At 41.7% G+C, this 27108-nt stretch overlaps 1 protein-coding gene across 1 annotated transcript; it reads right to left on the bottom strand.

Moving 5' to 3' along the window:
• Positions 1 to 804: 804 nt before the first annotated feature.
• On the bottom strand, positions 805 to 26522 carry LOC135219706 (E3 ubiquitin-protein ligase XIAP-like). The gene is made up of 5 exons (XM_064256692.1): positions 26486 to 26522; positions 11409 to 11894; positions 10650 to 11035; positions 10377 to 10528; positions 805 to 959 (listed from the first exon to the last, which is right to left on the bottom strand). The coding sequence occupies exons 2-5, from the start codon at positions 11890 to 11892 to the stop codon at positions 929 to 931; spliced, it is 1053 nt and encodes a 350-aa protein (XP_064112762.1). The 5' UTR covers positions 11893 to 11894; positions 26486 to 26522; the 3' UTR covers positions 805 to 928.
• Between the last annotated feature and the right edge of the window lie 586 nt (positions 26523 to 27108).

The raw sequence follows: 27108 nt of genomic DNA, 5'->3' as shown, positions 1-27108 counted from the left end.
TTAATTGGCTTACCTGCCAATTCAAAGTTGGGAAAATGGCCCTTTCCTTCCATTCGGCGTCGTTGTAAGACTTTTTCCAACAAATATAAGAAAATATTTAGCACAACCAGTATGTAGCGCCTCAGTGGCATGGTTAGTATGGTGTTGGCGTCCCACCTTGGTGATCGAGAGTTCGATTCTCGGCCATTCCATTGAGTGAGAGATGTGTATTTCTGGTGATAGAAGTTCACTCTTGACAAGTCACGTAAAGCCTTAGTCCCGTTGCTGAATAACCACTGGTTCCATGTAACGTAAAAGCACCATACAAACAAACAAAACACAACCAGCATGTACAAGTGTGCATAATACCTAAATGAATCGTGGAAATTTAAAAGGGAGGTGTACATAACAGAAATGCACAGTACCTAGGCAAGGGAGTCTCACTACATAGTTTACGGAACTACAATTTTAGCAGCATCTCCGTTCCTTCAAGGACTGGAGAAAGCTGCAAACCTTTTCAAAATACTACATATAATACAAATTTGAGCATCTAAGGGAATAAAAATGTAAACTATGTAATGAGACTTCATATCAAAGAAAATTTTCCACTTAACACGGTTGATATATACGTATTTGTTATTTGTAAGTGAAAAAACATTGATCCCAAGTGTTATTTCAAGACCACAACAGTGCAAAGTATACTGGCATTTGAAGTCTTAAGATAAGGGTTTGTGTGATAAGGAGATGTTTTGGATTAGATTGCCAGCCATTTCTAAGTAAAGTAATAAGTTCTACAGTTGGGCAAAAATTCATACTTCATAAAAATAACTAATAATTCAACATTTATTCATAACCATTAACATTAAGAAAAAATTTGACGTGATAAACTATACCATTTAAGAGCATTACAATCACAGAGGTAAGACCCGTTACGGACAATAATACATCCTCACTTAGTTCCTTTATGGGCAGCACGGATTCTGAAAAAAGGTTTCACTGAATATATTTGAAGTCTTACTAGAACCTACAAAACTAATTATACAAAGTCAAAATATTATTAATGTGTATACATATATAAGACATTTAAAATACAAATGGAAATTTATAAAAATAATATTAAAACTTAAAAAGGGATGTTCGTGTCCACAGAGCAGGTTTTAATGTTCTCATATAGTACAAAGATTCAGCTCACCTAAAATTTTCAACTATGACTCTAAATATGATATTAAAATCTTCAGCATTTACAGTAACATTGCAGATCTCATGGCAGTGATCCTGTATGGCCGAGTATAAAGGCTTAGCATATGGTTTCTCAGTTTACAACTCGCCCTCTTATGGTCATGGAATCTGAAATACAGGCTTTTAATAGATGAGCCAATGAACTCTAGATGAAACAGAGGACAAAATTTAATATTTGTATACTATTCCAGATTCATAAGGCGGCGGCATTTTTTCTTAATGGTTAACTAATTCTTAATTTTGTAGTTATAGAAATTACTGAAGGGGTGGTTTGTGGAAAATATTTGCTAAAAATTCAATAAAATATTCTTTAAAAATTCGTGTATTCTGTCGTTCAAGAATGGCATCTTGAAATGGAAAGGCATCTTTTTATGAGCAAATGGTTTGGAGGAGCTGTGCACATTTCTGTTTATATAGACTTAATTTGTTGGAGAACAACTTATCAGTAAAACCATTAAAAAAAAAAACTTCAAGAAAAACAGTTCTTTATGAAATAATTTATATGTACTACTGGTAAGTCTAAAAAATAAAAAAGTTAAAAGTATTAAATTTAAAAGTCTTAAAACAAGCACTGAGAAAATTCACCCCTAAACAAGTAAATGTTGGTTTCCTATAGACAGACCATGATATCTTGCTCTAATTCAATTGTGAACTTTATCTTATTATGCTTTGCAATTCTTCAACAACTACAAACTTGAAAATTTTGATAACCATACAAAAAAAACTGCCACCTTCTTATGAATCGGGAATCACATACAAATGTGTGTCATTGCCATCTAGTGTACGTTAGCTCACTTAATAAAACCCTGTATTTCAGATTCCATGATCATAAGGGGGTGAATTGTAGAACTGGGAGACCGTTTCCTAAGCCTTGATACTCGGCCATAAGGGATCACTGCCATGAGATCTGCAATGTTACAGTAAATGATGAAGATTTTAATATTATATATAGAGGAATAGTTGAAAATGATGTTTGGTTAGGTGAATCTTTGTATACTATAAGAACATTAAAGCCTGCTCTAAATGTGGACACGTCCAGCTTACCTTTTGAAGTTTTAATATTAGTATTTTTATAATTTTCGATTTGTATTGTAAACTAATTATATTTATGACTTGCATCTTCTCTCATGAAATACCCTAACAACTAAACTACTGAAATGAAGTTTTTATTGTAAAACTAATATTGTAATACCTACCTGAACACCTGAATAAGCCCTGGTCACTTACCAGCCCGAACCCTCATTTATTAAAATTTACCAAATCTTTGGTTAAAATAAACGATCAGTGTTGCCAATCTTCTGGCAAACACCCTCGTTACCTATTTACCAGCCCACCGCTGGTAGCCCTGCCTCACGGGCCGGTCACACCTGCCCTCTCACGTCAATCTTAACTCAATAACTCTGTATGAGAGGGGAGGAGGGTGGGAATCATTCAGGTGTTCAGGTAGGTATTACAATATTAGTTTTACAATAAAAACTTCATATTGCAATACACCCCCTGAACACCTGAATAAGCCCGATTAACAACATTAATTTGGAGGTGGGGAATCAACTCTGCCCGGCCCTCCACTGTACCAGTTGTCAGTCAATATAATTAAGCACTCACCCGACTCATTTTCTTTACCAGAATGCATTTGGAGACGAGTACCCGAGTCAGTCTCAAGTTCCTTTGTCCCTCGTCCAAACTAATCTCCCATGTGTGGCCTTCTAGGCCTCCCATGTGTGGAGGGAAAGACTCTGCACCTCTACTCTAAAGGTCAAAACTCATTGAGTGCAGGAGGGATACAAACCTGTTTCCCTCTCAGGTGGCTATGTGCCTCACCTGAGTAGAGGCAGCTGAAGACCTCCCATGTGGCTCTCAGCCTCTCATGTATGGAGGGAATCTGAAGACCTCCCAGTGGCAGTGCTCTCGGCCTCTCATGACGTATGGAGGGACCTCTGAAAGACCTCCCATGTGGCTCTCGGCCTCATGTATGGAGGGAAACTGAAGACCTCCCATGTGGCCTTAGGCCTCTCATGTACGGAGGAGAAAAGAAAACGTTGTGGTGTCCGTCCATCGGTGCATCTGCAACGGTGTCTCCGTTCGTAGCGCTGTCCTCTCCTGTAGTGTTGTACCTGCCTGTCTGTTCTGTGCCTGATAAGTGGAAGAATACCCTAAGATAGGCCTAGACCTGTTCTTTCCTATCTGTCCTAATACTTAGAATCCTCTCGTGATATGTCCTATCATGAATGCCTCCTACATATCCCTAATATTTGCTCACTACTCTAATCCTAATTCTGATTACTGACTTGTATAAACTAACGGTTATCCCCTATAACTGCTCCCGCTGCCACGAACGGACCTAAAGAAAACCCTTCGTCGGACTGAAACTGAACATCCCTCAAGTAGAAAGAAGTGAAAACCGAAACAGACTTCCAAGTTGCTGCCTGCAGAATCGCCGATACTGAAAAATTTCTTAAGAAAGCTGCCGAAGTTGCCATTCCCCTAATACTATGAGCTCTGACTCCTGTCAACTCTGAACTATCTGAAGCAGTTGACCCTTTAGTTATTGCCTGTCGAATGACTTCCCTGAGGAAAAAGCTGATTGCGTTTTTGGAGATCGATCTAGAGGGATTTTTGGGGGAAACGAATAAGGTTCTGGGTCTGGGTTTCAGTTTCTTCGTCTTATTCACGTAAGCTCTCAATGCTCTCACCGGACATAACCGCAACTCTTCTTCGTCTCCTCCCACGAAGTCGGTCAACGCTGAAACTCTAAACGACCTGGGAAGAGGATTAGACTCTGACTCTGTCTTTGCTCTGAATTCGGGAAGGTAAGACAGGAACAGATCCTCTCCAACCCACGAGATATCTTTCGCGATGGCTTGAAGTTCCCCTATTCTTCTAGCTGTTGCTAATGCTACCAGAAAGAGGACCTTTTTCGTCAGTTCCTTCAGCGTTAAACTCTCCAAAGGTTCAAATTCTGAAGACGCCAACAAACCTAAGACCATTGAAAGATTCCAGGGAGGTGCGTGAGATGGGGTCCTTGGCTTCTCAATCTTGAAAGACCTCAACAAATCATGAATCACTCTGCTGGAAGATATTTCAGGTAGATGGAAACGAAAAGTGCTACTAAGCATAGCTCTATACCCTGCAATTGATGAGTATGAGAGATTCTTCCTTTGTCTAAGAAAGAGCAAGAATTCCGCTATTTTCGGAATTGTAGGACTGGAAATGGTATGTCCCTGCGACCTGCACCAACTTCTATACATGGCCCACCGTACTTGGTATAGTCTTCTTGTGGATTTTCTTAGACAGAGAGTAAGCTGTCTAGCCACTCCTCGTGAAAAACCCGCTTCTCTTGCTGCTCGCTGGATAGTCTCCATGCAGCCAGCCTTAGCACTCGAAGGTTTTGGTGGAACCGATGAAAATGTGGTGGCTGTCTTAAAAGGTCCTTTCTGTGAGGAAGAAGTACTGGGGGCATTATTAGCATTTGTAGAAGATCCGGGAACAAGATCTTTGAGGCCAGAAAGGAGCGATTAGGGTCATCTGAGTGTTTGAACAGTCCATGAGTTTCCTCAGTACCTGATCCAACATGCCGAAAGGAGGGAACGCATACACCTGCATCCTGTCCCATGACTGTAACATCGCGTCTGTTCCCGCTGACATAGGCTCCGTCACCGGTGAAAAGTAAACCGGTAGTCGGTGGTTCTGACTCGTGGCAAAAAGATCTATCGTTGCTGGCCATCTTTTTAAAAGGAGGTCTACTTCCTCCTGGACCAAGGTCCATTCTGCCCCCAGAACTTCCCTTGATCTGCTCAAGGCATCTGCCACCACATTCCTTTTGCCTGCGATGAATTGTGGTAGAATCTTTACCCTGTGTGTCTCGCACCATCTTAAAATTCTCTGTGCCACTTCGTTCAGATTGAAGGATCTTGTACCTCCTTCCTTCTTCAGGTATGCCAATGCTGTGGAGTTGTCTGAAAACAAGGCCACTGTAAGATTTAACACCTGTTCCTCGAAGGTGCATAATGCCTCCTCTACCGCCTGAGTTCCCTGAAATTTATGGACTCTCTCCAATCCGGATCCCTCCAAAGGCCCTTGGCTTGAGCTCCCTCCAGGGTTGCTCCCCAACCCTGATCCAGAGGCAATTCTGTGAACAGATGAACGTCCGGAATCGGAAGGTCTAACTCTACACCGGGTCAGATGATGTTCTTCTGACCACCACCGAAGATCCTCTCGGCAAGAATCGTCCCAGCTGATCACTGCACTCTTGTCCCGAAAGTCCCAGCGATTCCTGAGACATGCCTGCAAAGACCTCAGCCGTAGACGAGACCGAGGAACCAGAAGGGAGAGAGAGGACATTCTCCCCAGGAGGCTTAGCCATTCCGAAACTGGTTGTTCTCTTGTCGACCTGAACTCCTCCAGTTGGCCTAGTAACATCTCGACCCTCTCTGAGGTCGGGAAAGCCTTCAAAAGAGGCGTCTGAATCCTCATCCCTAAATAAGTCTTCTCCTGTGAAGGTACAAGATCGCTCTTGTCTTCGTTTATCCTTATAACCCACTTCACACATAAATCCAGCAAAAAGCTTGTCGCTCTTACTGCTTCTTTCTTGGAGTCCGCCTGAATTAGCCAGTCGTCCAGGTATCTTCTCATCCAAAAACCTTGACTGTGCATTATCTTTGAAACTGGAGACATCACTCTCGTGAAGACCTGAGGAGCCGTGGTCAGCCCGAAGCAAAGTACCTTGAACTGGAAGGTACCCGGAGGACCCGAGAAACGAAGGAGCCTCCTCGACTCCTGATGAATTGGAATTTGGAGGTACGCATCCTTGAGGTCCACCGTCACCATCCAATCGTTTCTTCGAACTGACCTCAACACTGAAGCCACGGTTTCCATGTGGAATTTTGTACATTTCACCCTCTTGTTGAGCTCTGATAGGTCTATAATGGGTCTCCAAGACCCTGACGCCTTCTGTGTGACGAAAATTCGACTGTAAAACCCTGGGGTTGGGGGAGCAGGCTCTATTGCCCCTTTTTGGATTAGAGCCTGAATCTCCTCTTCTAAAGCTATACCCCTGATGGATGAAGGAGCATAACTGTGCAGACAAATTGGTGTCTTGGAGAGTGGAGGAACCGAACAAAGAGGAATCTTGTACCCCTTCTCCAGCACCTCCAAAACCCAACTGTCTGCATTGTACTCTCTCCAGTGGACGGTGAACTGAGAGAGGCAACCCCCTACTGGTATTCCCGAGAGTGGTGTCTCCTATTTGCGAAAATTCTTCCTCGAAGCTCCTGTCTTCGAGGAAGTCGAGTGAGCCGACCTCTTCGCGAATCTAACCTTCTTTGGAGACCTAGAAGGAGAACGAGAATCTGCTCGCCGCTTACCTGGAGACGACATCCTTGTTCCTTTTGGAGATCTAGCTCCTTGTGCTGCCACCCTGATCAATGCTTGTTGAGACTCCACTGTTGAGGTTGATGATACAAAATTCATCATATTGGTCACTTCCTGTTCGTTAAATAACGAACTCGTCAATGTTATTGGAGAACGGGACAAAATCCTTTTGTGTAGATCCGGGAAATGCGGGGGCAAATGACTAAGGTAAAGGTCTCGCCTCTTCTTACCAATGAATGTCGTACACCCTGCACACAATTTGCCTGGTGTGCCAGGCCCATGGAAACTGAAGTGATGAGGTTATCAAACAGTCCAGGGTCTGAAGGAACAAAACCATCCTTCTTCAAGAACCCCATCAAGCCAGACAGAGTCCACATTGTGTGTGACAAGGCCTCCGTCTGATTCCTGAATACGCTTTCCAAGGCAGCTGCCTCCTTCAGAGAAACACTAACGAGCCTAGATGAAGCCAGAGATCTAGGAATTAACCCTCAATAGATTCATTGAGAGGAATCCCGAGTCCCCGACGAAGGGTTCCCAGATACTCCATACAACGCCTTCCTTGGAGGAAGGAGCGCCGAGTCCTGCCTATTAAGTCCTACCACTGAAGCTAGTCTCTTGTCCGCCTCTTTCAGAGCTTGTTCGACTCTCCCGAACCAAGGAAGTTTGTTCGAAGAGTACACTACGGGAGGTTTAGTAGCATATAATTCCTCGAAACTGAATGGGGGACTTGCTGGAAACGGTTGATCCTCTCCCTTTGCCTGCGGGAAAATATCCTGGATGAAATAATCATCCTGCTGTATTCGCTGTCACGCACTTTGACTCGAAAGATCCTCAACAGCAGCTGTGTCTTCATCCAACTCGTCTTCTTGGATTACGTCCGAAGGCCGAGCTCGCCCTGTCATAGAAGCGGACTGTACATCTCCTAAACCTACCGATAAATTCAACCCTTCACCACTTATACCAACCCCCTCCCTCCGCCAGCCAGAAATATCGTCAATAGGCACAGGTGGATGACGAGGCGTATCGACACTCTGCCAAGACGGCAGTGTTGTCAACAGCTCAGGTGAGCTACTGTCCCAATGACTAGTCTGGAACGCAGACTGTCTATCAGGTGCAGTGTTACCGAATGCAGACGAACTCGGCATAGTCATATTACGCGTCTCCTGTCTCGATGACGCAACAGTCGCGCTCGCTCCGCCCACCCTCTGGTTGCCAGATACTCCCGGCCAAGCAGCCTGAACACCTAAAAATTCTCCTGTCCTTACCCCTTCCACCTTTCCTGTCCTTGCCCCTGCTACCTGTGTTTGTATATTTCCTGCCTGTACATTAGTCATATTACCTACCTGGAGTGTTGACCATCCCGCAGCTACTGTCACTCCGCTACTCCTAACCGCCATATCTGGCACCTTCAGTACTCTATCCAGTCTGCCTTGTGTCATAGCTAATGTACTCCGAGAACCTACGTCTACCGAAGCTTTAGAGACTAAATGGTGAATGTTACCAAGAGAAGCAATACCTGAATCTGGAAGGATATTCGAACCCAATGAACCCCCGTACGGAGGTTGATGAAAACCTACACCGTCAGTGCTGTCTCTCTGCCCTGACGAAAAACCAACGTTCATGCTCCTACCACCCCTTGCCAACGAGCTAGCCATGTTACTGTCAGTCAATACAGTATTCCAACCTGACTCTCGGGTTGTGCGCAGTGAGCTCAAAGAACCCCCAAACCCTGTCGATATTGTCGTATCAGTCTTAGGAACGACTGAAGAGTAAGGGTACATCCTAACAGATACATTGTCCGTACTATCCGACCAAATCACCTGACCACTGACACCATCCGAACAAGGAATACCGGAATCAGATGCTCCCCCCCGACTACTAGGAAAGGAATTGAAAAAAGTCGAAGAACCCTCAGAAGTAGGAAACATAGAGGAAGGAGAAATAGAAACCCCTACTGACCCAGAAGGCATAGCAGATATCAGTTCCGAAGAAGTAACAGAAAAGGAAGAAGAAGAAGAAGGAAGGAGGAGAGAGGAAGGAAGTTGAAACATAGATTCAGAAGGGCTACATCCCTCATTCATCTTCTTTAAAGAGAGCCAATAAATTGAAAAATCTCCACCTTGAAAATCAAAACTAAGATCATCTTCAAATTCAGGAAAATTCTTAAGCACGTGATTTCTGATGTCACTATAGTTCATCAGAAAACACTGCCTAACTATAGTTTCCTATACCTTGTGATAGCCGAGAAAATTAGCATTGTACTCTGCTATATTTAGCCCTTGATCTAACCTACCCGAAGGACTAGGATTAACCCCCGGGCCGAACGGAACTCGAGAAGAAGAAGGAATCTCCTCTACGAATTTATTAGTAGACGAGGACTGAATTACATTCTTACTAATATCTTTATCTGTTTTTCCCCGGGATGATAGACCCGAGGGAAAAATACAATCCGCTGGATCGAGCGGCGAAAGAACCCTGGTCATCTTTACTTCTGGTCTTTGTTCTAAAGCTAAAGAGATCTTTTCCTCCACACCTGGTGCTATTTTCTTATCTGTCACTTTGTCTCCTAATTCTGATATAAACTTACCATCTTTGTTAGGGATTAAAGAAATGGGAAACTGCTACTAACTCTGCCTGCTCCGCGCCAGGGGGACGGCGGATCCTGCCCTGTGGGCTTGCGGATCCCCATAACCCCCAGCACCGGTTAGGGCTGGTTCTGGAACAGGCAGGGGAGCTGGAAAAGAACGATTAGTACTTTCAGTATCCCTATTGCTTGATCTATCTTCACTCAGCCTTGACATGAAATCAGTAAACAGAGACGTCATACTCGATGTCAACCTACTCTCAAGTTTCTTAAAAAGCACTGTCTCTAAATCTCTATCTTGTTCTACATTAGACTCTTCCTGCCTACGTTTACTTCTTGATACCAGACCTTTCCTATGTTTAAGATACCCTAACATTTGTTCCAAAGACCACTCCTGACATTCTACACATCTAGTCTTCACATTACATTGGACAGGCCTACAATTTACGCATAATGAGTGACTGTCGTGTCTTAGGGTACTCATCCTCTTCTTGCATTGTTGGCAAAGACGATACGTCGTTGAAGTTCCGCTCGTCGTTTTCTGTGATGTCGTGGCCGAGGATGCAGAAGTTGATGTCGTTGTCATAGCCTGTGTTGTTTCATCTTTAGCCGAATCCATGTCTAATGATAAGGTATACAGAGCAATTCAAACCGTAATCCAAAGGAAAGCGTAATTCGTCACCAAATTTAATCAATTCAACGGTGCAAATGAAGGCCGGGCAAGACCAAAAAGAAGTTCGCTGTGGATACGTCCGTACTCCACCGCGAACGATAAGTGATTGACGTGAGAGGGCAGGTGTGACCGGCCCGTGAGGCAGGGCTACCAGCGGTGGGCTGGTAAATAGGTAACGAGGGTGTTTGCCAGAAGATTGGCAACACTGATCGTTTATTTTAACCAAAGATTTGGTAAATTTTAATAAATGAGGGTTCGGGCTGGTAAGTGACCAGGGCTTATTCAGGTGTTCAGGGGGTGTATTGCAATACGAAAATTAATATAAATGTATCCTTTGGAGTCTCGCTTCAACTTCAAAGAATGACGAACCTCAGAAGGGTTAGCCAGCTAAGGTTTAATTTTATAGGCAATTTAGTGAACAATAATGTGCAAGTTTGGTTCTTGTGAAATTTGATTTTTCTTCAAGAAACAGTACAGCATGTAAGAAGACATTTGTTGGTAGCAGTATCGTGCCAAAGAAATTGTACCTACTTTTTGTCCTCCGGCAAGTCCAGAGTATCCATGTAATCTCCTATCTTGTCTGTAAAAATCTTCCAGTTCTTAAAAGGAAATCCACATTCCTCAATCCTGAGCCTCATGACCATTGCTATGAGGTCCCTGTCCATCTTCATGCCAAAGATTTTCTGGAAAATAAGAAATCAAAGTTCTTAGATTCAAAAGTATAGTTTTCTTTTATCGAAGTCGATTCAAAAGTTTAGTTTTCTTTCATCTAAGTATTAATGACAATGTCAACAGACAACAAACCTTGCAAACAGGAAGCGCCAACAAAAGTTCAGCTTCCTCCTCTGACAACTGAACAGGCCGGTCTGGGGCCAGCGGAGGTGGCTTTTCTGCAGCTATTTTAGCTACGGTTTCTTCACCTAGTTTCTCCTTGACGAAAGGGCAAAAGGAATAAAATCTTGCATGATCATTCAGAGGATTGTCCCCAGACTTCCAAGCAAAAAGACCACCACCACAACTGAAGCACTGAACCCAGTCCACTAAATCGATAGAGAAAAATCCAGCTTCTGCCATAGCATCTGGAGTAATGTCAATTTCCTTAGGCCAACTCTTGAAGGATTCTTTGCGAGAAGACAGACTACTATACGATGGGAAAGCAAGGCTCTTGACCTCCAGTACTTTAATAGCATCTGTAATGGTAAGAAATATGGTCTATGTGGGACAACTAGTTATATTTCAATCAAAATATTTTTTCCAGTTAGTTTCATAGTTGAGACATTGTACATAATTCAAATTAATCAAAATAACTTGGAACATCAATTTTTTAGCAATCATGCAAGTCTTCTTACAGTCTTACTGTCCTAATAACAAAAATGCTTCAAACAGAAGACTCTAGAACTTGTGATCTCATCTGTTTCATTGAGACTGAAAAACTTGACCAACAAAGAGGAGATAGACATACCACTTCAAAACTGTTAGCATTCATTTTTGTTCCTTAGGGTTATAACATTACTGTTGATATGAACAAGTAAAAATATAATTATCAAATACGTAGTTACTCACCTGTGCGCAAGATGTTAATTGGAGGTTTGGGCAATGTACGAGATATAAGGAAATCATAATAACTATTGATAAATTTAAAAGCTTCGACCTTTTTCTCTTCTTCGTCTTTGGTTGGGGCATCCTGTTTATCAATACCTCCTGTCCATTCTTCAAGCAACTGATCACCGGGTTTGTATTTTTCGTCAGTTATGGGAACATTACCATGCAAGTGGGGTTCATGCATGAAAAAGCAATCTGGGGAATGCTTTTTGTGCTCTTCCCACGGTATGTCGCCCTCTTCCCACCTCCCCACAAATATCATGCAACTGAAGCATCTGGCGTGATCCTCCTCCCTCTGGGAATACAGCATACACCCCGATAAATCTCTCTTATTGATGAAATCCACTTTCCAATCTACGAATGTGGCCAGGCGCACCTTCTCCATTGTCAGACATTGAGGAATGAAAAAACGTCTCTCCACCCTATCATCTTTCGCATTTTCCATTTCTGAAAATGGTTGAAATTTTTTACATGTCAAAGGCGGTTTAAATGGAAATTATGTATTATATTAATGCCTTGCTATTTTAAAGAATGCAAGCTAAATTTTTTATACCCAAAGTAAACAGTCCAGTTTAAATTTAAAACTTTTAAATTACAATATTGCAATTAGCATTGGATGGGTTTTAAAATATGGAATGATTTAAATTAAAATCCCTGTTTTGAGACATTGTGAAAATTTTGTGCAACAAGCACGTGGCACTTAACGATGTTGATTTACAGGACAGTTGTGTGAATTAATTCATTATCAACAGTGGTTTCCTATTTCCCGAAAGGAAACTTTGTTATGATACATAATTTATTTTTGTAATAAAACTACACAGATCATTTATTTCCAATCCTAAACCTGTGTAGTAGAAGTTTAGCCCTTAAGGCCTTACTATCGGCTCATAACAGAGCCTAGAACATTAAAAAAGTCGCAAAATTCACGACATTTGGATACGTATTAAGAACTGCTGCATAAGAGGCATTGGTAGAGCGATGGTCTTCAGGGTAGCACTTCTCCAGTAAACACAGTTTCTCAATTGTTTGATGAGGCTTGTCAGAAAACACTCTCTCCAATCTGGAAAGGCGGCGTAAGTTGTTCAGTCGTAAAATTCAGACCCCCCCATCTTCGTAACTTAATTCTAGTCTTTTGAAATTGATCCCTCGTCTTATCGTAAATCTGTAATCATGGCTGCAGCCAATATTGTAATGATTGATGCAACTATGGGTCTCCTGAAGCTCAACGCGAGCTTATTAAAACGAGGATCGCAGCAGTATGCCAAAATTTGGTAGACAGAATTAGTTCTGATGAGCAGCAGCTTCGTTTGTTGTATTTATCGAACACAGTTAAGCAGGAAACCGGTGGAGGTTAGACTACGACAGCTGCTCAGTGAGGCTCCTAGGGCTGTACCTTTGCTTTTGAATAGAATAGACATGTTAAATGTGCACAATAGACAGATGCATTTGCCTAAGTTTAAACCACTACCTCTTCCTGTGTTTGAAGGGGAGGCAACGAGTATGCATCCTTTAAGGAACTGTTTGAAGTTCATGTAAATAGACGTTCTGACTCGGACGAAATCACCAAGTTTACGTACTCATGAAGTGCTCTGGAAAAGGATCTGAACAGAGTCATTAAGGCTCCGAGTGTAACCGCAGAACTATAGGGTAGCATTAGACTTGCTCGATAAACGCTATGGAAATGAACACCAGATGTTGGTGATTCTGCTCTGGCAGCTTGCCAATATTTTTACACCTATGAATCACACAGACTTCAAAAGTTTCAGATTTGAACTGATCTTTATGATCAATTAAGAGGTAAAGTAAGGCCAACAGAGGCCAAGGTATGCAAGTTTGATTAACCAGAAATTATCAGAAGGAAAGGTGTTCAAAAAGATCGTTGAACAATTGCATAAGTGTGATTTCAATTTATATGAGTTCTTTGAAGCAATAGATTTCCTGATCTGTATGCTAAATAAGAGTTATAAAAAGGCAAGCCCCCAGTAGTTGAGAGCACAAAACCTAGTTCCTGGGGAAATGCTGTCATTTCTGTAATGGCGCGCACACTGCATACAAGTGAGACAAATCCCTAGACATCGCAGCTAAAGGTCAATTGATTAGCTCCAGCAGATGTTTAAATTTTTTCAATGTAGAGCACCGTAGCAAACAATGCCAGAGTAAAGTAAACTGTAAATTGTGCGGTGCTAAGCCCCACAGTTTGATTTGTTATAGTTGCTACCCAACAAATTCAGCGCCTCAGTGGTGTGGTTAGTATGGTGTTGGTGTCCCACCTCGGTGGTCACGAGTGCGATTCTCGGCCATTCCATTGAGTGAGAGACATTTATTTCTGGTGATAGAAGTTCACTCTCGACGTGGTTCGGAAGTCACGTAAAGCCATTGGTCCCGTTGCTGAATAACCACTGGTTCCATGCAACGTAAAAACACCATACAAACAAACGAAACCCACCAAAAACCTCACACTTTGCATCTAATGAAAGTAATGTTAGTCCCAGCTCAAGTCCTTGTCATGTCACTTCACATCCAGTAAAGAATCTAAATGCTACAGTAAACAACAGACCCGCAGTAGTTGACAAAGAAAGATATAGAAACGCCAAACTGCGTGTAATTGCTAAAGTAACCCAAAAGAATCCTTCATTTGAATTGCCATATTCCTTGTTACCTACAGCGACCGCAAACTTGCACGTCCATAACCGAAACATACTTGCATTGTTCCTCGATAGTCAATTGTCTTTAAATCTTCCCCCCTTTCGTTCCTCCATAATTGAAGGAGAATTAGACGTTGTATCTTGTCGCTTAGAGCCGAGGTAGAAATACAGAGATGAGTTGAGTTGAATATAAAATTTAGGCCAAAGGTCAAGCACTGGGACCTATGAGGTCATTCAGTGCTGAAATAGAAATTGACAGTAAAAGGACTGAAAGGTGTAACGGTAGGAAAACCTTGCAGGCACTATGAATCAAGTGTTAGGAGAGGGTAGAAAGTAAGATGAAGAAACATATGAAAGGAGGTACAATAAAAGGAACACAAGTGGTTGCAGTTAGGGGCCGAAGGCACGCTGCAAAGAACCTTAAGTAATGCATACCGTGCACCGCATGACATCCACTGAGGTTACTAGCCCCCCTATGTGGTGTCACTAAGAGGTGGAACATAGAATCATAAGAACTAGGTTAGTAGTGCACAAGAATGTGAACGTTCCCATCCATAATGTAGGCTACATTAAAGTAAAAGACCATTTGCAGAGTAAGTTTGTTTGTATGGTGATTTTACGTTACACGGATTTACGTTACTTCTGAACCACGTCAAGAGTGAACTTCTATCACCAGAAATACACATATCTCACAACTCATTGGAATGCCAGAGAATCGAACTCGCGGCCACAGAGGTGGCAGGCCAAGACTTATACTGATCAAGCCACCGAGGCACAGTAAGGGGTGTGCTACTGCGGATGAAGATTTAAAACAAGACTTAGTTAGACAGTAGACGTACTAGTGGTGCGGATTATTTCAGTTATTTTTTGCTGGGAGTGAATAAGATTGCCAGGGCTAATGTATCAATAACTCCCAGAGAACTGTCCCCCTATGGGAGGGTACCCCAGTGGCCCCTACAAAGGGTAAAGCAAAGCACAATCATACCCTCCGAGTGTGTAGGGTAGCTGATCTGGAACGCAAAGTGAACGAGTGGTGGAGGCTACATACGATAGGAATAGCTCCCTCAGAGCAATACACTGTACAAGATCATGAACCTATAAGGCGGGTGAGAACGTGATCTCCACTGATAAAGGGTATCAAGTGAACCTTCCTTTTCAATCCAAGCAGTGTCTTCATAATTACTGTAACACAATGGCACAACTAGAAACATTAAATTCCAAATTTAAGAGAAAACCACATTACCATGAAGCCTACAAGGTCTTACAAACCTATCTCTAGGCATGATTCATTGAAGAAGTTATGAATCCAAAGACTGAAGGATACTACCCACTTCATTTTGGGGTAAAGAAAGAGCAAGAAAACTCCCCTAAGAATTGTATTCAATGTGTCATCTATGACAAAGGGTAATTTGTCATTAAATGATTATCATCAGAAATAACCTAGTAGAAGAAATATATGATTTGTTGGTCAAATTCCATAGTAAGTCTTACGCCCTGATCGCTGACATCAGCAAAGCCTTTCACAGAATCCTATTTGATACTAAAGATGCAAAGTACACACCTTCCTTTGGCGTAAAGAGTAACTATGAGGCAACTTTCACCTTTCGAGTCGTATTTGGTGTCACAGCCAGTCCCTCTGGCTCCAAGTTCTTCAGACCCACTTGACGGAGAAAGGAAGGCCTGATCTAATCAGCAGTTTCTATGTAAATTATATATGGATGTTTGAAAGGGAAAATCTTTTGGAGAAAGGATACACAACAGACTAAAGCAATTCTAGATAGTGCAAGGATGCCATTGACGGGGTGAGCAAGTAATGTGCCAGAATTTGATAGGAAGATGGGATGGGATGAACCAGAACATGAGCTTGTACTGGGACTGATATGGAATAGGAAATGGGACATCAGCTTAAAACCTAATAAAGGGGTGGGCAGGTGGGCCTACCCAGATGTAAACACTCCGATGAGGTCTCATTGCCAACATTTTTATATCTTTCTTCCTTCAGGTCTGCCCACAGTCCTTTGAACCTCATTTCCTTGGACCAGTGGTGGATGCTTGCAGGCTGTTTGCTTACTCGGCTTCTTCAAGAGGACAAGTTGCATCTCGCCTATGATGTGCAGTTCTAGAGGTAAGAAGGATACAAGAGTGACTGGCCTCTCCACCTTCCCCACCTCGTCCTTCTATTCCTCTTCCTTCGGGTTGAGGATAGGACTAACTTTCACTGGCTGGTCGGGCGATTGATGTGGTAAGCTTACGCATCGAGCTTCTTTTCTATTTTTCTTATCAGAATCATAGAAGCAATCATGCTTCTTCCTATAGCAAGGGGAGGAAGAAGACTGGTAATAATGCAAACCCTTCTCAGAACTTTGCATTAATGCCACAGACTAAATATTCTTCCCAGCCCTTTTTTGGATGAGGTAAGATTCCTCACTCATTTCTAAAAGGCCCAGCAGTCTGACACTGATTATACAGCTCCTCTACTCCAATCAAGTTGTCAGAGGCAGGGCACTCTGTGCAGAACTCCAGTGAGTTCTAGAGGCTCACCCACATTCCTCCCACCAATCAGAGAGTCTTCCTCTGTAAAGGACTGAAGGTTTGTATGTTGTGTAGGAACAAATCACAATTTTTGAAAGTAAATTGTATTTTTCCTAACTATACACACCTGAGGTCCTTTACATTTATGCCCACCTCATGCCATCCCTCAATCTGAACCTGGGCCGACCTCATCTGTCTACCTATCCGACATTCTTTGGAGTGATGAAATGTACCCATCCACTGGACTATCCAACTGCAGAGAATCTCTCACAATCTCGTAAGACTGAGAAAGACATGTCATTGGACACTTATGTGATGATAGTCTCCAGTGGATAAAGACACCAATACTCAATGAAAGGAGTCAATCCTTCATGGGTACAGCAACACACCAATAGGACAAAGTAATGACTGTTCTGGATCAACCAATACAAAGTCCACAGCGCAGATCATAAAGGACTCCGACTCATCAACAGATGCCAACTGATTGCGCTGTCACACATTCCATCAGATCCCAGACTTAGTCACAACATGACACCTGCCTACTGAAGGGTTATGCTGAGAGAAGAGATGATGTTTCTTGCAAGGCATGCACACATCAGACGATAGTCAATTGCCTTCTAGATACAGGTCCCTGTGATGACAAGACAGAAGTTTCTTATCAGTAGTTCACTTCAACCAAGGAGAAACAATACCATATTACTAGTGAATGACTAAGGTAAATGCAGACCTGCATCTTCACAGTTGAATTGAGAGAAGTAAACTCTTGAGATTCTAATCCAAGAAAAAGTCCTGTCGATGACACCAACCAGTGAAGATGGCTTTAATCCCTGATGTTTTACAGAGGACTGAAAAATCTAATCCGCTATTTCATTGCTGCTCGGCGAGAAAGTCTGAGTTTGCATTGAAAGTGGAGTCTTTCAGTAATGACAACACAGGGATTGTACTGCCTGAAGAACCACTTCGTGGGTTGGATCAGGGAGGTAGTTTCTATTTACTTTGGAAGCAGAGCTAGTCGAGCAGGGAACAGGTGAAGTCTTCCATTATTCATTTACAATTCGGGTTGAACAAAGAATAACCGAACACCTTATGAATTAGGAAATGTATATCAGAAGACAAAACACAAATTGTCTCTAGAAAATCATTGTCTCATCGCAGCAGCCGATGGGGCAGGTGCAATGGAACAGAAAACTAGGCTGCACACGTCTTTTATACCGTGGGGTAATGAGGTGCAGGATAGATGGGCATTATGCAAGAATTCCGATTCAACCAAAGACCTAAGTCTGCGATTGCTGGGCAGAGCTTCAAATTAGTAGTTAATCCTTGACAGAGAAACAATACCAAACCAAAAAGAATCTCGGAGAGCGAGCAATACTGAGAACAGACCACTTGCTCGACTTGCCATACTGAGTTGCCTGGTGATCATGCAAATGCTGTGGTGGTGTTGGGAAACAATACCACTAGTTATCTCAAAATCAAAACCGGTAACTCTTGGGAGACCCAAAAAGACTGTCCCAAGTTTCAGGTTAATTAAGATAAGGTACTATTCGTCTTGGTCACATACCAGAAGAATTAACTTACAGATATGCACCTACTACTCCGACAATACAACTGATAACAGAAGCATGTCGTGAGAGAAATATACTAATATATTTGTAGGTTCCTGTAAATTGCACTCCAGCCCAATTCTTCTTCATTCGTGGGACAAGAATAAGGACTATAAGCAGACCTCTTTCATTCTCTAATGAAGAGAGCAAAGGTGAAGTCTTCCCTAAGGGAGACTTCTACAGTGATAACAGAATACTGAAGGCGACTAGAGGTGCTCAAACCCCTCGGTGCTATCCATCCTGAACAGATGGGCGTATGTTCGGTAAGATCCTAAGATTGAACCAAAAACAGTTTCTCGGGTTCGAACTCTGAGGAGTAGACTCCGTAGAATTCCTCTTACTTCCTTGTTCATTCTGGTATGACCAGGAAGTAGAAGAAAACAAGGAGGAGGATTGACTGTTCTTACCCGCTCTTCCCTGAACGAAGAACAAGAGGGATTGTGTGTGTGCTGTCCTACGTGTTTGGACCCTAAGGTCCAATACACAAGGACGGTACTTGACCATTCGCCCAGATGATGTTGCGTGCAGTTCCAAGCTCTAAATAACTCCAAACCAGACTGAAGAGCGGACTCATCTGTACTGGTAGTAAAGACTCTTCTTGCCATCTAAGCACTCTTAATAGTGAGGGCTTGGTGAGCATTGGAATTCGTAAGAATTCCCATGCTCGGAAAGGAAAACCAAACTCTTGTATGACAATAATTGGGCAATATGATGAAGCCGAGCACTCGGCTAGCGCCAAAGAAACCAAGGGATCCAGGCGCTCAGCGAGACTTCCAATCATGGTAATAATCATCAGGAATGCCCGTTGGCTGAGTGTATGGAAATCTCAGAAAACCAAACCACACTGCTAGAAATTCCAAGGAATTTAATGGCTTAGCGAGACTCCTGATTTTTGTAATAAAAATTGCCGGGACTGTGTCTCGCTAGTGTTTGGAAATTACACAAAAACCATAACACTGAGAATGCCAGAAATTCCAAGGAATTTGAGCATTCAGCGAGATTCCTGAGTATTGTATCAACAATTATCAGGAATTCTCGTCTCAACCAAGTGTTTGCAGGTCACAGAAGACAGAGCCACACAGAGTGCTAGAAATTCCAAAGAATTTTAAGCACTCAGCGAGACCCCCAAATTTCATCCAACAATCATCGGTTGGGGCCCCTCCTTGACTCCCATAGAATCGAGGAGGAAGGGGCATAAATACCAATCCTAAGAATGGAATGAGAGCACAATTCAATAGAATATACAACCAAGTCTCACAAAATGCAAGAACCCATGGGGGACTGAGAATTGAAATCTGTCCAAAGGACAGAAAAAGCCATGGAGTCTCCAGTTTTGACATAAGATCCTTCCTCAATGACATGGACATACGTCCAGTAGTACCCTAAGTCTCTCCAGGAATGGTGGCCCTCGATGCTGAATCATATGGAGCATTCTGCAAGATCTCTCCTATTCACCTTGCCCCTCCTGGCGTAGCCATAGGAAGTAGAGGGAATAGGTGAGGAAGACTGGACGCTCTCGCTCACCTTGCTAGCGGAACTAGCATGAGAAGAGTCACAGGCAGCCATCAACATGCAGTGATGGCCGCGATGCGAGTCTAGGAAAGTGTTATCTGGAGAAAACTCTTTCCTGAGGAAGGTTACAAAACCGGTTGGTCACGCAAACGTGACCATCATCTGGGAGGGGCCAAGCATGCACTCTCCGTCAACCCTGGAAACCAAGCAATCACCACTAGAGTGATCACCAGCAAGGCGCGAGTCACCTGAGTGGCGTCTTCCACTCTGTGCCCAAGTTGTGACAGTGAGCTGACTCAACGTCACAGACTCTGAATGCACACAAATCTGAAGATTTATGTGCACTCGTGGAACTCGCGAACGAGCGCCCGACACGGAACTAGTCTTAGGGGCAGAACCTCTCTAACTAGCAGCACAAGTGCAAACCGAAGTTTTTGCTTCTATGGATCCTGACACGCTAGGCCCTAGGGACAGTGTAACTGTTCCCATTCCCAAAGGAACGAGAGCGCCAGCAGAAGACCCAACTGCCTCCTCAGTTTGAAGAGGCAGACCCTTAGAGGTCCCATGACGAGAATTCTTGCAAGGGAGACTACCTTCTCCTTCTTCAGCAGGGAGCCTTATAAGTCGAAGGGGTGGAGGCTAATGAGAAATATAATGATTCCAAAGAGTAAGATGATGACACTTGACGAGCTCTCTTCCTCTTCAACTTCTCCTAATTCTGCAAGACTTCTACAGGATGAGGTATATTTACAAGCAGGAATAGAGTTAATAATCACAGCAGCGGTGAAGGCTTTGTCCAGTGACGAAACTCCAGGATAGCAGTGGTAAATGAATATGATAACCAAGCAGAGGAACAGTACAAACACTCGTGGACCAATATCACAGCATGCTACGAGTCACAGGTACAATTCCAAGGTTAGGATAACCAACATGAAGAGACATCCAACCATCTACTGTTGTAATCACTATCACCACTGTTAACTTGTAAAAGAAAGAAAATATGATTCAAAATAATGAGGATACCTCTCGCATCCAAGGGCACCTCCCTCTGAAATGAGAGATCTCCCAAACACCAACACCACACAACTCCTCTTCTATCTTTGTCCGATAGCTAGCGAAAGGACGAAGGATAAGAGGAATTACTAGAATAAACAAAGGACAAACCTCCAAAGTTCTCCTCAGTAATTTCCAAAGCTTATGCATAAATTTCGGAAGAATACATGCCTCGTCCCAACATTAAAGAGCAAAAATATGTACTAATAAAGATGTTGGCATACCCTTACCACCAACCCTTAACACAAACTAGAAAGGCGGCTATCAAGGCTACCACAAAAATGGGTTTGCATATTAATTATTGAAGTCAATTAATTATTAATATCAAACAGTATACACGTACATATTTAATCAAAATAAAAAATTAAAGATCCCACCAGGAAAATGATCAACGGCTAGTCAGCAAGAGCTCACAAACACACGTCTTCATTGGAAGAAGGCCGAAAGCAAAATGGTATGTTTACGTCCAGGCAGGAGGGTAGTACCAAATGGTAGTTACTGCCTAACCACCTTGTTCAAGAATTTAACAGCCGTAATTCCAGCTACGCTGAAAGTAATTCCTTATGTAAAGGACAGAGGGTTTGTATATGGTGTAGGAACAAGTCAAAATTAACTATCCCCAAGTTAGAGCTATTGGCATTGTTGTTAGGATATAGGTTAGGGAAGCACTTGCAGAACTTAAGTCCAAAAAAGGCTGTCTTTTGGACTGAAAGTAATTATTGCTTGGATCACTGATAAGGAGAATAAAAATGTATTAATTTCTAATTGTGTGGGGGAGTGTATTCAACAGACATCCAGCATTTCTTTGAGACATGTGACTACCAAATTGAACCCCGCTGATGTTCTACCAAGAGGGTCCACCTTAAAGGAGCTGTCACATAATCATTTCTGGCACCTGAAATAAATGTAACCTTTAATGCTTACATGCTAGGAATGGCACAATCTCATTGTTGCCAATTTACTGGAGCTTCACACATACACCTATGCATTTACAAACTGTTTCCATGAATTCTAGTTGTCATAGTAATGCAATAATAAAATTGCTTTAATGTATATATATTACAAATAGATACACTAATTTCACTTATTTCCCTGGTTTTGTAATTCATAACCTTACACTTAAATGTTTATTTCAAAATTATCCAATGCACATCTTTCCTCCCGAAAGATCCCTAGTTTCCTTGGACTCCAGGGCAAACGTAGTCATTGCTTAAGATTGTTGTGAAGAAAGTGTCCAGCGTCTATGGGTATGAGTGGTGTGCAGGTTAAGCACATGAAATGGAAAGTTTGACACAAACAACTCCGCAAACATTGAGATGGCGTCAATCTTCTACATTTTTGGGGTTTTAAGTAAAAATTTTGAAAACGTCATGGAGGTAAGTTTGCACTGCACATGGCTAGACTTTCATTAACCTCTGTTTAATATTAAATTATGACATTATAAGAACTGCAACTGCGCGAAATCCATTAGCCAATAATATTACATTACATGAACGTACAAGGCTGTAATTAGAGGAGCGATCAGTAGGTGGAGCTACTGTGCAGGTAGGAGGAAATAGTCACAGTGAGCTATGGGGAGGAGTCAAGTAGAAAGGAAACGAACATACGAACAAACGAGAGTGACTTTATGACAGTGGAAACATCAACAAAGACCTTAGAAAAAATGCATACTTACCATAATTTGATTATTTTTTCCCCCTGTTATTATGCATTTGCACAAGGAATGTATTAGAATAAATATCTTGCTTTCACGTGTTTTACCCAAGAAAAATATAAATTACACTGTAGGAGGTGGGTGGACTCTACTGAAAAATAACCCTGCTCGTTAACTCACCTTCCAGAAAAAGATTTTACATGTCCTGACACCGAAGATGGACAATAGTCATCAGTGTCAGGACGTGTAAAATCTTTTTCTGGAAGGTGGGTTAACGAGCCGGGTTATTTTTCAGTAGAGTCCACCCACCTCCAACATTGTAATTCATATTTTTCTTGGGTAAAACACGTGAAAGCAAGATATTTATTCTAAATACATTCCCTGTGCAAATGCATAATAACAGGGAAAAAATAATCAAATTATGGAAAGTATGCATTTTTTCTAAGGTCTTTGTTGATGTTTCCACTGTCAAAAAGAGTTACTCTTGTTTGTTCATATGTCCGTTTCCTTTCTACTCGACTCCTCCCCATAGCTCATTGTGACTATTTCCTCCTACCTGCACAGTAGCTCCACCTACTGATCGCTGTCCTATAATTACAGCCTTGTACGTCCATGTAATGTAATATTATTGGCTAATGGATTTTGCCCAGTCACAATTCTTAAATATTTTTGTACTAAGTTTTGATTGGCTTTTCAGGAAAGTACTCTTTCACCCTCTTATGTTTGCATGGAAAACCATTTTTTCCGTTAGTATTTTTGTTGCCTTTTTGTATTCTGGAGTTATTAACTTCCATTGCTCGTCTTTGTTTTACCTCACCCTAAACCCCCAGTTCCCACCAGGGTGCCCCAATTACTGTTGTAATATTTATTGTGGTGGTCAATGGAAAACAAGGGTTTTGCACAAGATAGGGGAAACAACCAACTGGACTAGCTGATCCAGTTTTCATCTCGTGTGGATCCACCCTCCGCAAAAGTACTTTAACATGTCCTGATACCGGAGATGGCCACTATTCACGAGTCATCAGTGGTGAGAGCAACAGCTCGAGACCTCTACTATCCTCTCAAAGTAAGTATTTTCTCCAAAGATAGAAATTAAGGCCATATTCTAAGATTAAACAGAGGTTAATGAAAGTCTAGCTATGCGCAGAGCAAACTTACCTCCATGACACTTTCAAAATTTTTACTTATAACACAAACAATTTAGGAGATTGACACCATCTCGATGTTTGCAGAGTCACTTGTGTCAAACTTTCCATTCCATGTGCTAAATCTGCACACCACTTGTACCCATAGATGCTGGGACACTCTTCACAAAAATTGTCAATAATGATGACGCCCATGAGGGATCCAAGGAAACTGACTATATTTCGGTAGAAAGAAGAAGCGTGCACTAGATCATTATTTAATAAATAGTTAAACAGCAGTATAAGGTCATGAATTCCATAAATTTTTTTACATTCATGATTGTTAATTTGAAAATATTCGTTGTTGAAAAAGTAACTAGATTCCTGACTCAAATATCAATAAGTTTGTTGTGAACAGTACCTATGGTGTTGTTTGCGCTCCTCTATTATTTAATTCAGTGTTGCCTATTGGTATGTGTTTACCCCTCCAAACTGGGTATAAGACTTACACAAAACCGGGGAAATAAGTGAAATTAGCATATCTATTTGTAGTATATATACATATTTGAGCAATTTTCTCATTAGTGCATTACTATGACAACTAGAATTCATGGAAAGTTTGTAAATGCATCGGTGTATGTGTGAAGCTCCACTAAATTGGCAAAGATGAAGTTTTGCCGCTGTCTGCTCGTATCTACTTTAGAAATATCTGTAGTTTTTGGGGGTTAATTTGGTTGCAAAAAAGGGATAATGGACGCAAATTAAAATAAACATTTTGAAGTAGAGTAAAGTTAAACTAAATAATGAGTAATGAGTAAAGTAAACAATTAAAGAAATAAAGCTTTGCACCTCATAAATTGTGTAGTCGTGTGCTGCCCGCAACTGTGCTTAGGAACCAGGAACCATAATGTAGTTCAAGTGTAATTTGAAGTGAATTACGACCAAAAAAATTATAATTACAATCAAATAAGCACTATGGAGTTTCATCTGTGATGGCAGTAAGGATAAAACCACCGATTGCAAGGTAAAAATTAATTTCAGGTCGAACCATGACCCCAGGAATACGTAGGAAGTTTCATGCTTTCACTAATATAGCAACAAAATATTTTATTGTGCTGATTACAACTGCAATCTTGAGTAAGATCAATAAACGTTACATAAATACGTACGCTAATATTGTTCGTTCAAATGAGCACTGGGAAGGACGTTGGATCAATGCTGGTTACGAACAGCACCTCAGTCGATCAACGTCATGTTGGATTTAAAAACTGCCTTGAAAACATATTTTACGAAGAGCTCACATGCTTATTTTAGTTCGTATGGCGCTTTCATATATCACATTATGTTGACGAAATCTTTTAAATGGTATGCTTAATTTTTTCACCAATTAAATATAGAGTGAATAAGGCTGATCCACCCGAGTACGATGGATCCAAGGCGGTGTTTCCCCCTAATAACATCAGAATAATAAAACACGAAAACTAGCAGAAAAATGGTTTTTAGTGCAAAAATCGTTGGTTGGATTATCGAAAAATTACCACGAAGGGGCAAGACTGGCCCAGGTAGTCCAATCGTTTGTTTCCCCTCTAGGCTAGACACACATCATCCAGGTGCCAAATCCCCAAGGACGTCAGTAATCATGGCTCGCCATTCCTCAATATTTCCAGCTCTCTGCAGCAACTGAGCTGCAGACATTCTTCCTCCAGTCATTCTCACCAATCCATTGACATTTTTGTCTAGGTCTAACTCTCGGTCTCCTTCCATTGATTTTACCAGCGAGAGAGATGTTCTAGTTCTTGTCTTCTCACTATGTGACCCACAAACCGCGTTTGTCTACCTCTCACTGAGGACAAGAGCTCTCTTTCAGCGCCTACTCTCTCTAATACTTCATTAGTTTTCCTTTCTGTCCACGACATTTCTAACATCCTCCTAAACCACATTTCTGCAGCCTGTAATCTCTCCTCGTCTGCCTTCCTCAAAGTCCAAGTTTCACAGCCATACAACAATACAGACCAAACAAAACATTTCACAAACCTCCTCCTTGGATTCATAGATATTTTCAAGTTGGTGACTAATTTCTTGATCTTACCAAATGCATCTTTTGCCATGGATATTCTTTTCTTGATCTCTTTATCGCATTTTCCATCCCTTGTGACAGTACATCCTAAATAATTAAAACTATCAGTTTGTTTAACTGTTTCAGCATCAATTCTTATATCTATTCTTGGGGGTATTTCATCCTTGGTGATAACCATAACTAATGTTTTCTTAATATTTATGGACAGACTTCTCTCTCTGCTTGATAGGTGTAATCATCAGCATATCTGATATTAATATTGACTCTTCCAACCCTAATACCTTCCATATCCCAGAGATCTCTCATTATCATTTCACTAAAAACCTAAATTGAATAGACCCGGTGATAGCCTAACACAGCCCTTACTTACACCTCTCTTGATGTGCCGAGTCTCTGATTCGTCATTTTCTACTTTCACTGATGTTTCTTGATTCCAATATAAATTCTTTATCAATCTGAGATCTTTCCCATCGATATTTATCCGTTCTAGTATCCTTATAATATCTACATAGCTAAGACACAACGAATGGGAAAACACTTTGGTGTTCTAGCCTATCATGCATTTCGAAGTAAAAAATGTGGTTCATTAGCTTGCTATAGGCTACAATAGGATTTTACGGATTGGCTATCTCGGTTGACTACTCATAATACTAACGTTGCAACCAAACAACACAATCACCAAACAAATTTAAAAATGAACAGTGCAAACTGGCCTAGGCTACCAAAACTTTACCCTGTTTACATGGTCAGTTGTATGTTAATTCCTCTGGCCAGTTCTATTAACATACCGTACTCCCAACAAATACACAATACACATCCACCAAGGTGCATACGTACCTACGTATATAAAGAGGTTTTCCCACTCAATAACGTACCATACGTATATAAAGAGGTTTTCCCACTTAATAACGCACCACCCTAAATAACGACTAAATATACGAACGAGAGTAGAGACTGACTCAGTCAGAATGCGTTCAACAGTTTCGGGCCCTTCACGGAGCCGTAAGGATCGCAAGGAATATAAACGACAGATGCGGCCGCAGTACATCAATTTTAACTGCTTGTTTGTTAGGCTAAACTATGCCCTTTACTTTGTTATTATTTTCGAGCTAATCTCAAACAAATTGAACGTCAGTCATGGCTGGTGTGGCCACATAGCCAAGATTTACTTGCATACGTACTGAACAAAGTACAAACGTGACGTTTTATATTTAATCCAGAATTGATGAAAGTATCTGATAAAATGTATAGGTAAGTGAGACGATAATAAGGTAAAAGACGGTGTTCTATAATAAATAAACAGGAGTTGCAGACGGCATATAACCTTTATTGCCAAAGCAGTATCTCCATGTATCAGGAGTATTAACCAAGACCACCGAGATAGAAGGCCTGTTCGATGTTTTGTGACGTAAGCAAGGGTGGTCCAAGCTGCTAGCACTGACTACGCTGCCAGACGGAAG

Source organism: Macrobrachium nipponense, chromosome 1 (genome assembly GCF_015104395.2).
Source record: "Macrobrachium nipponense isolate FS-2020 chromosome 1, ASM1510439v2, whole genome shotgun sequence".
In the NCBI taxonomy this organism is placed as follows: Eukaryota; Metazoa; Arthropoda; class Malacostraca; order Decapoda; family Palaemonidae; genus Macrobrachium; species Macrobrachium nipponense.
The sequence above is the reverse complement of the archived record's forward strand: the minus strand, read 5'-3'. Positions and strand labels throughout refer to the sequence as shown.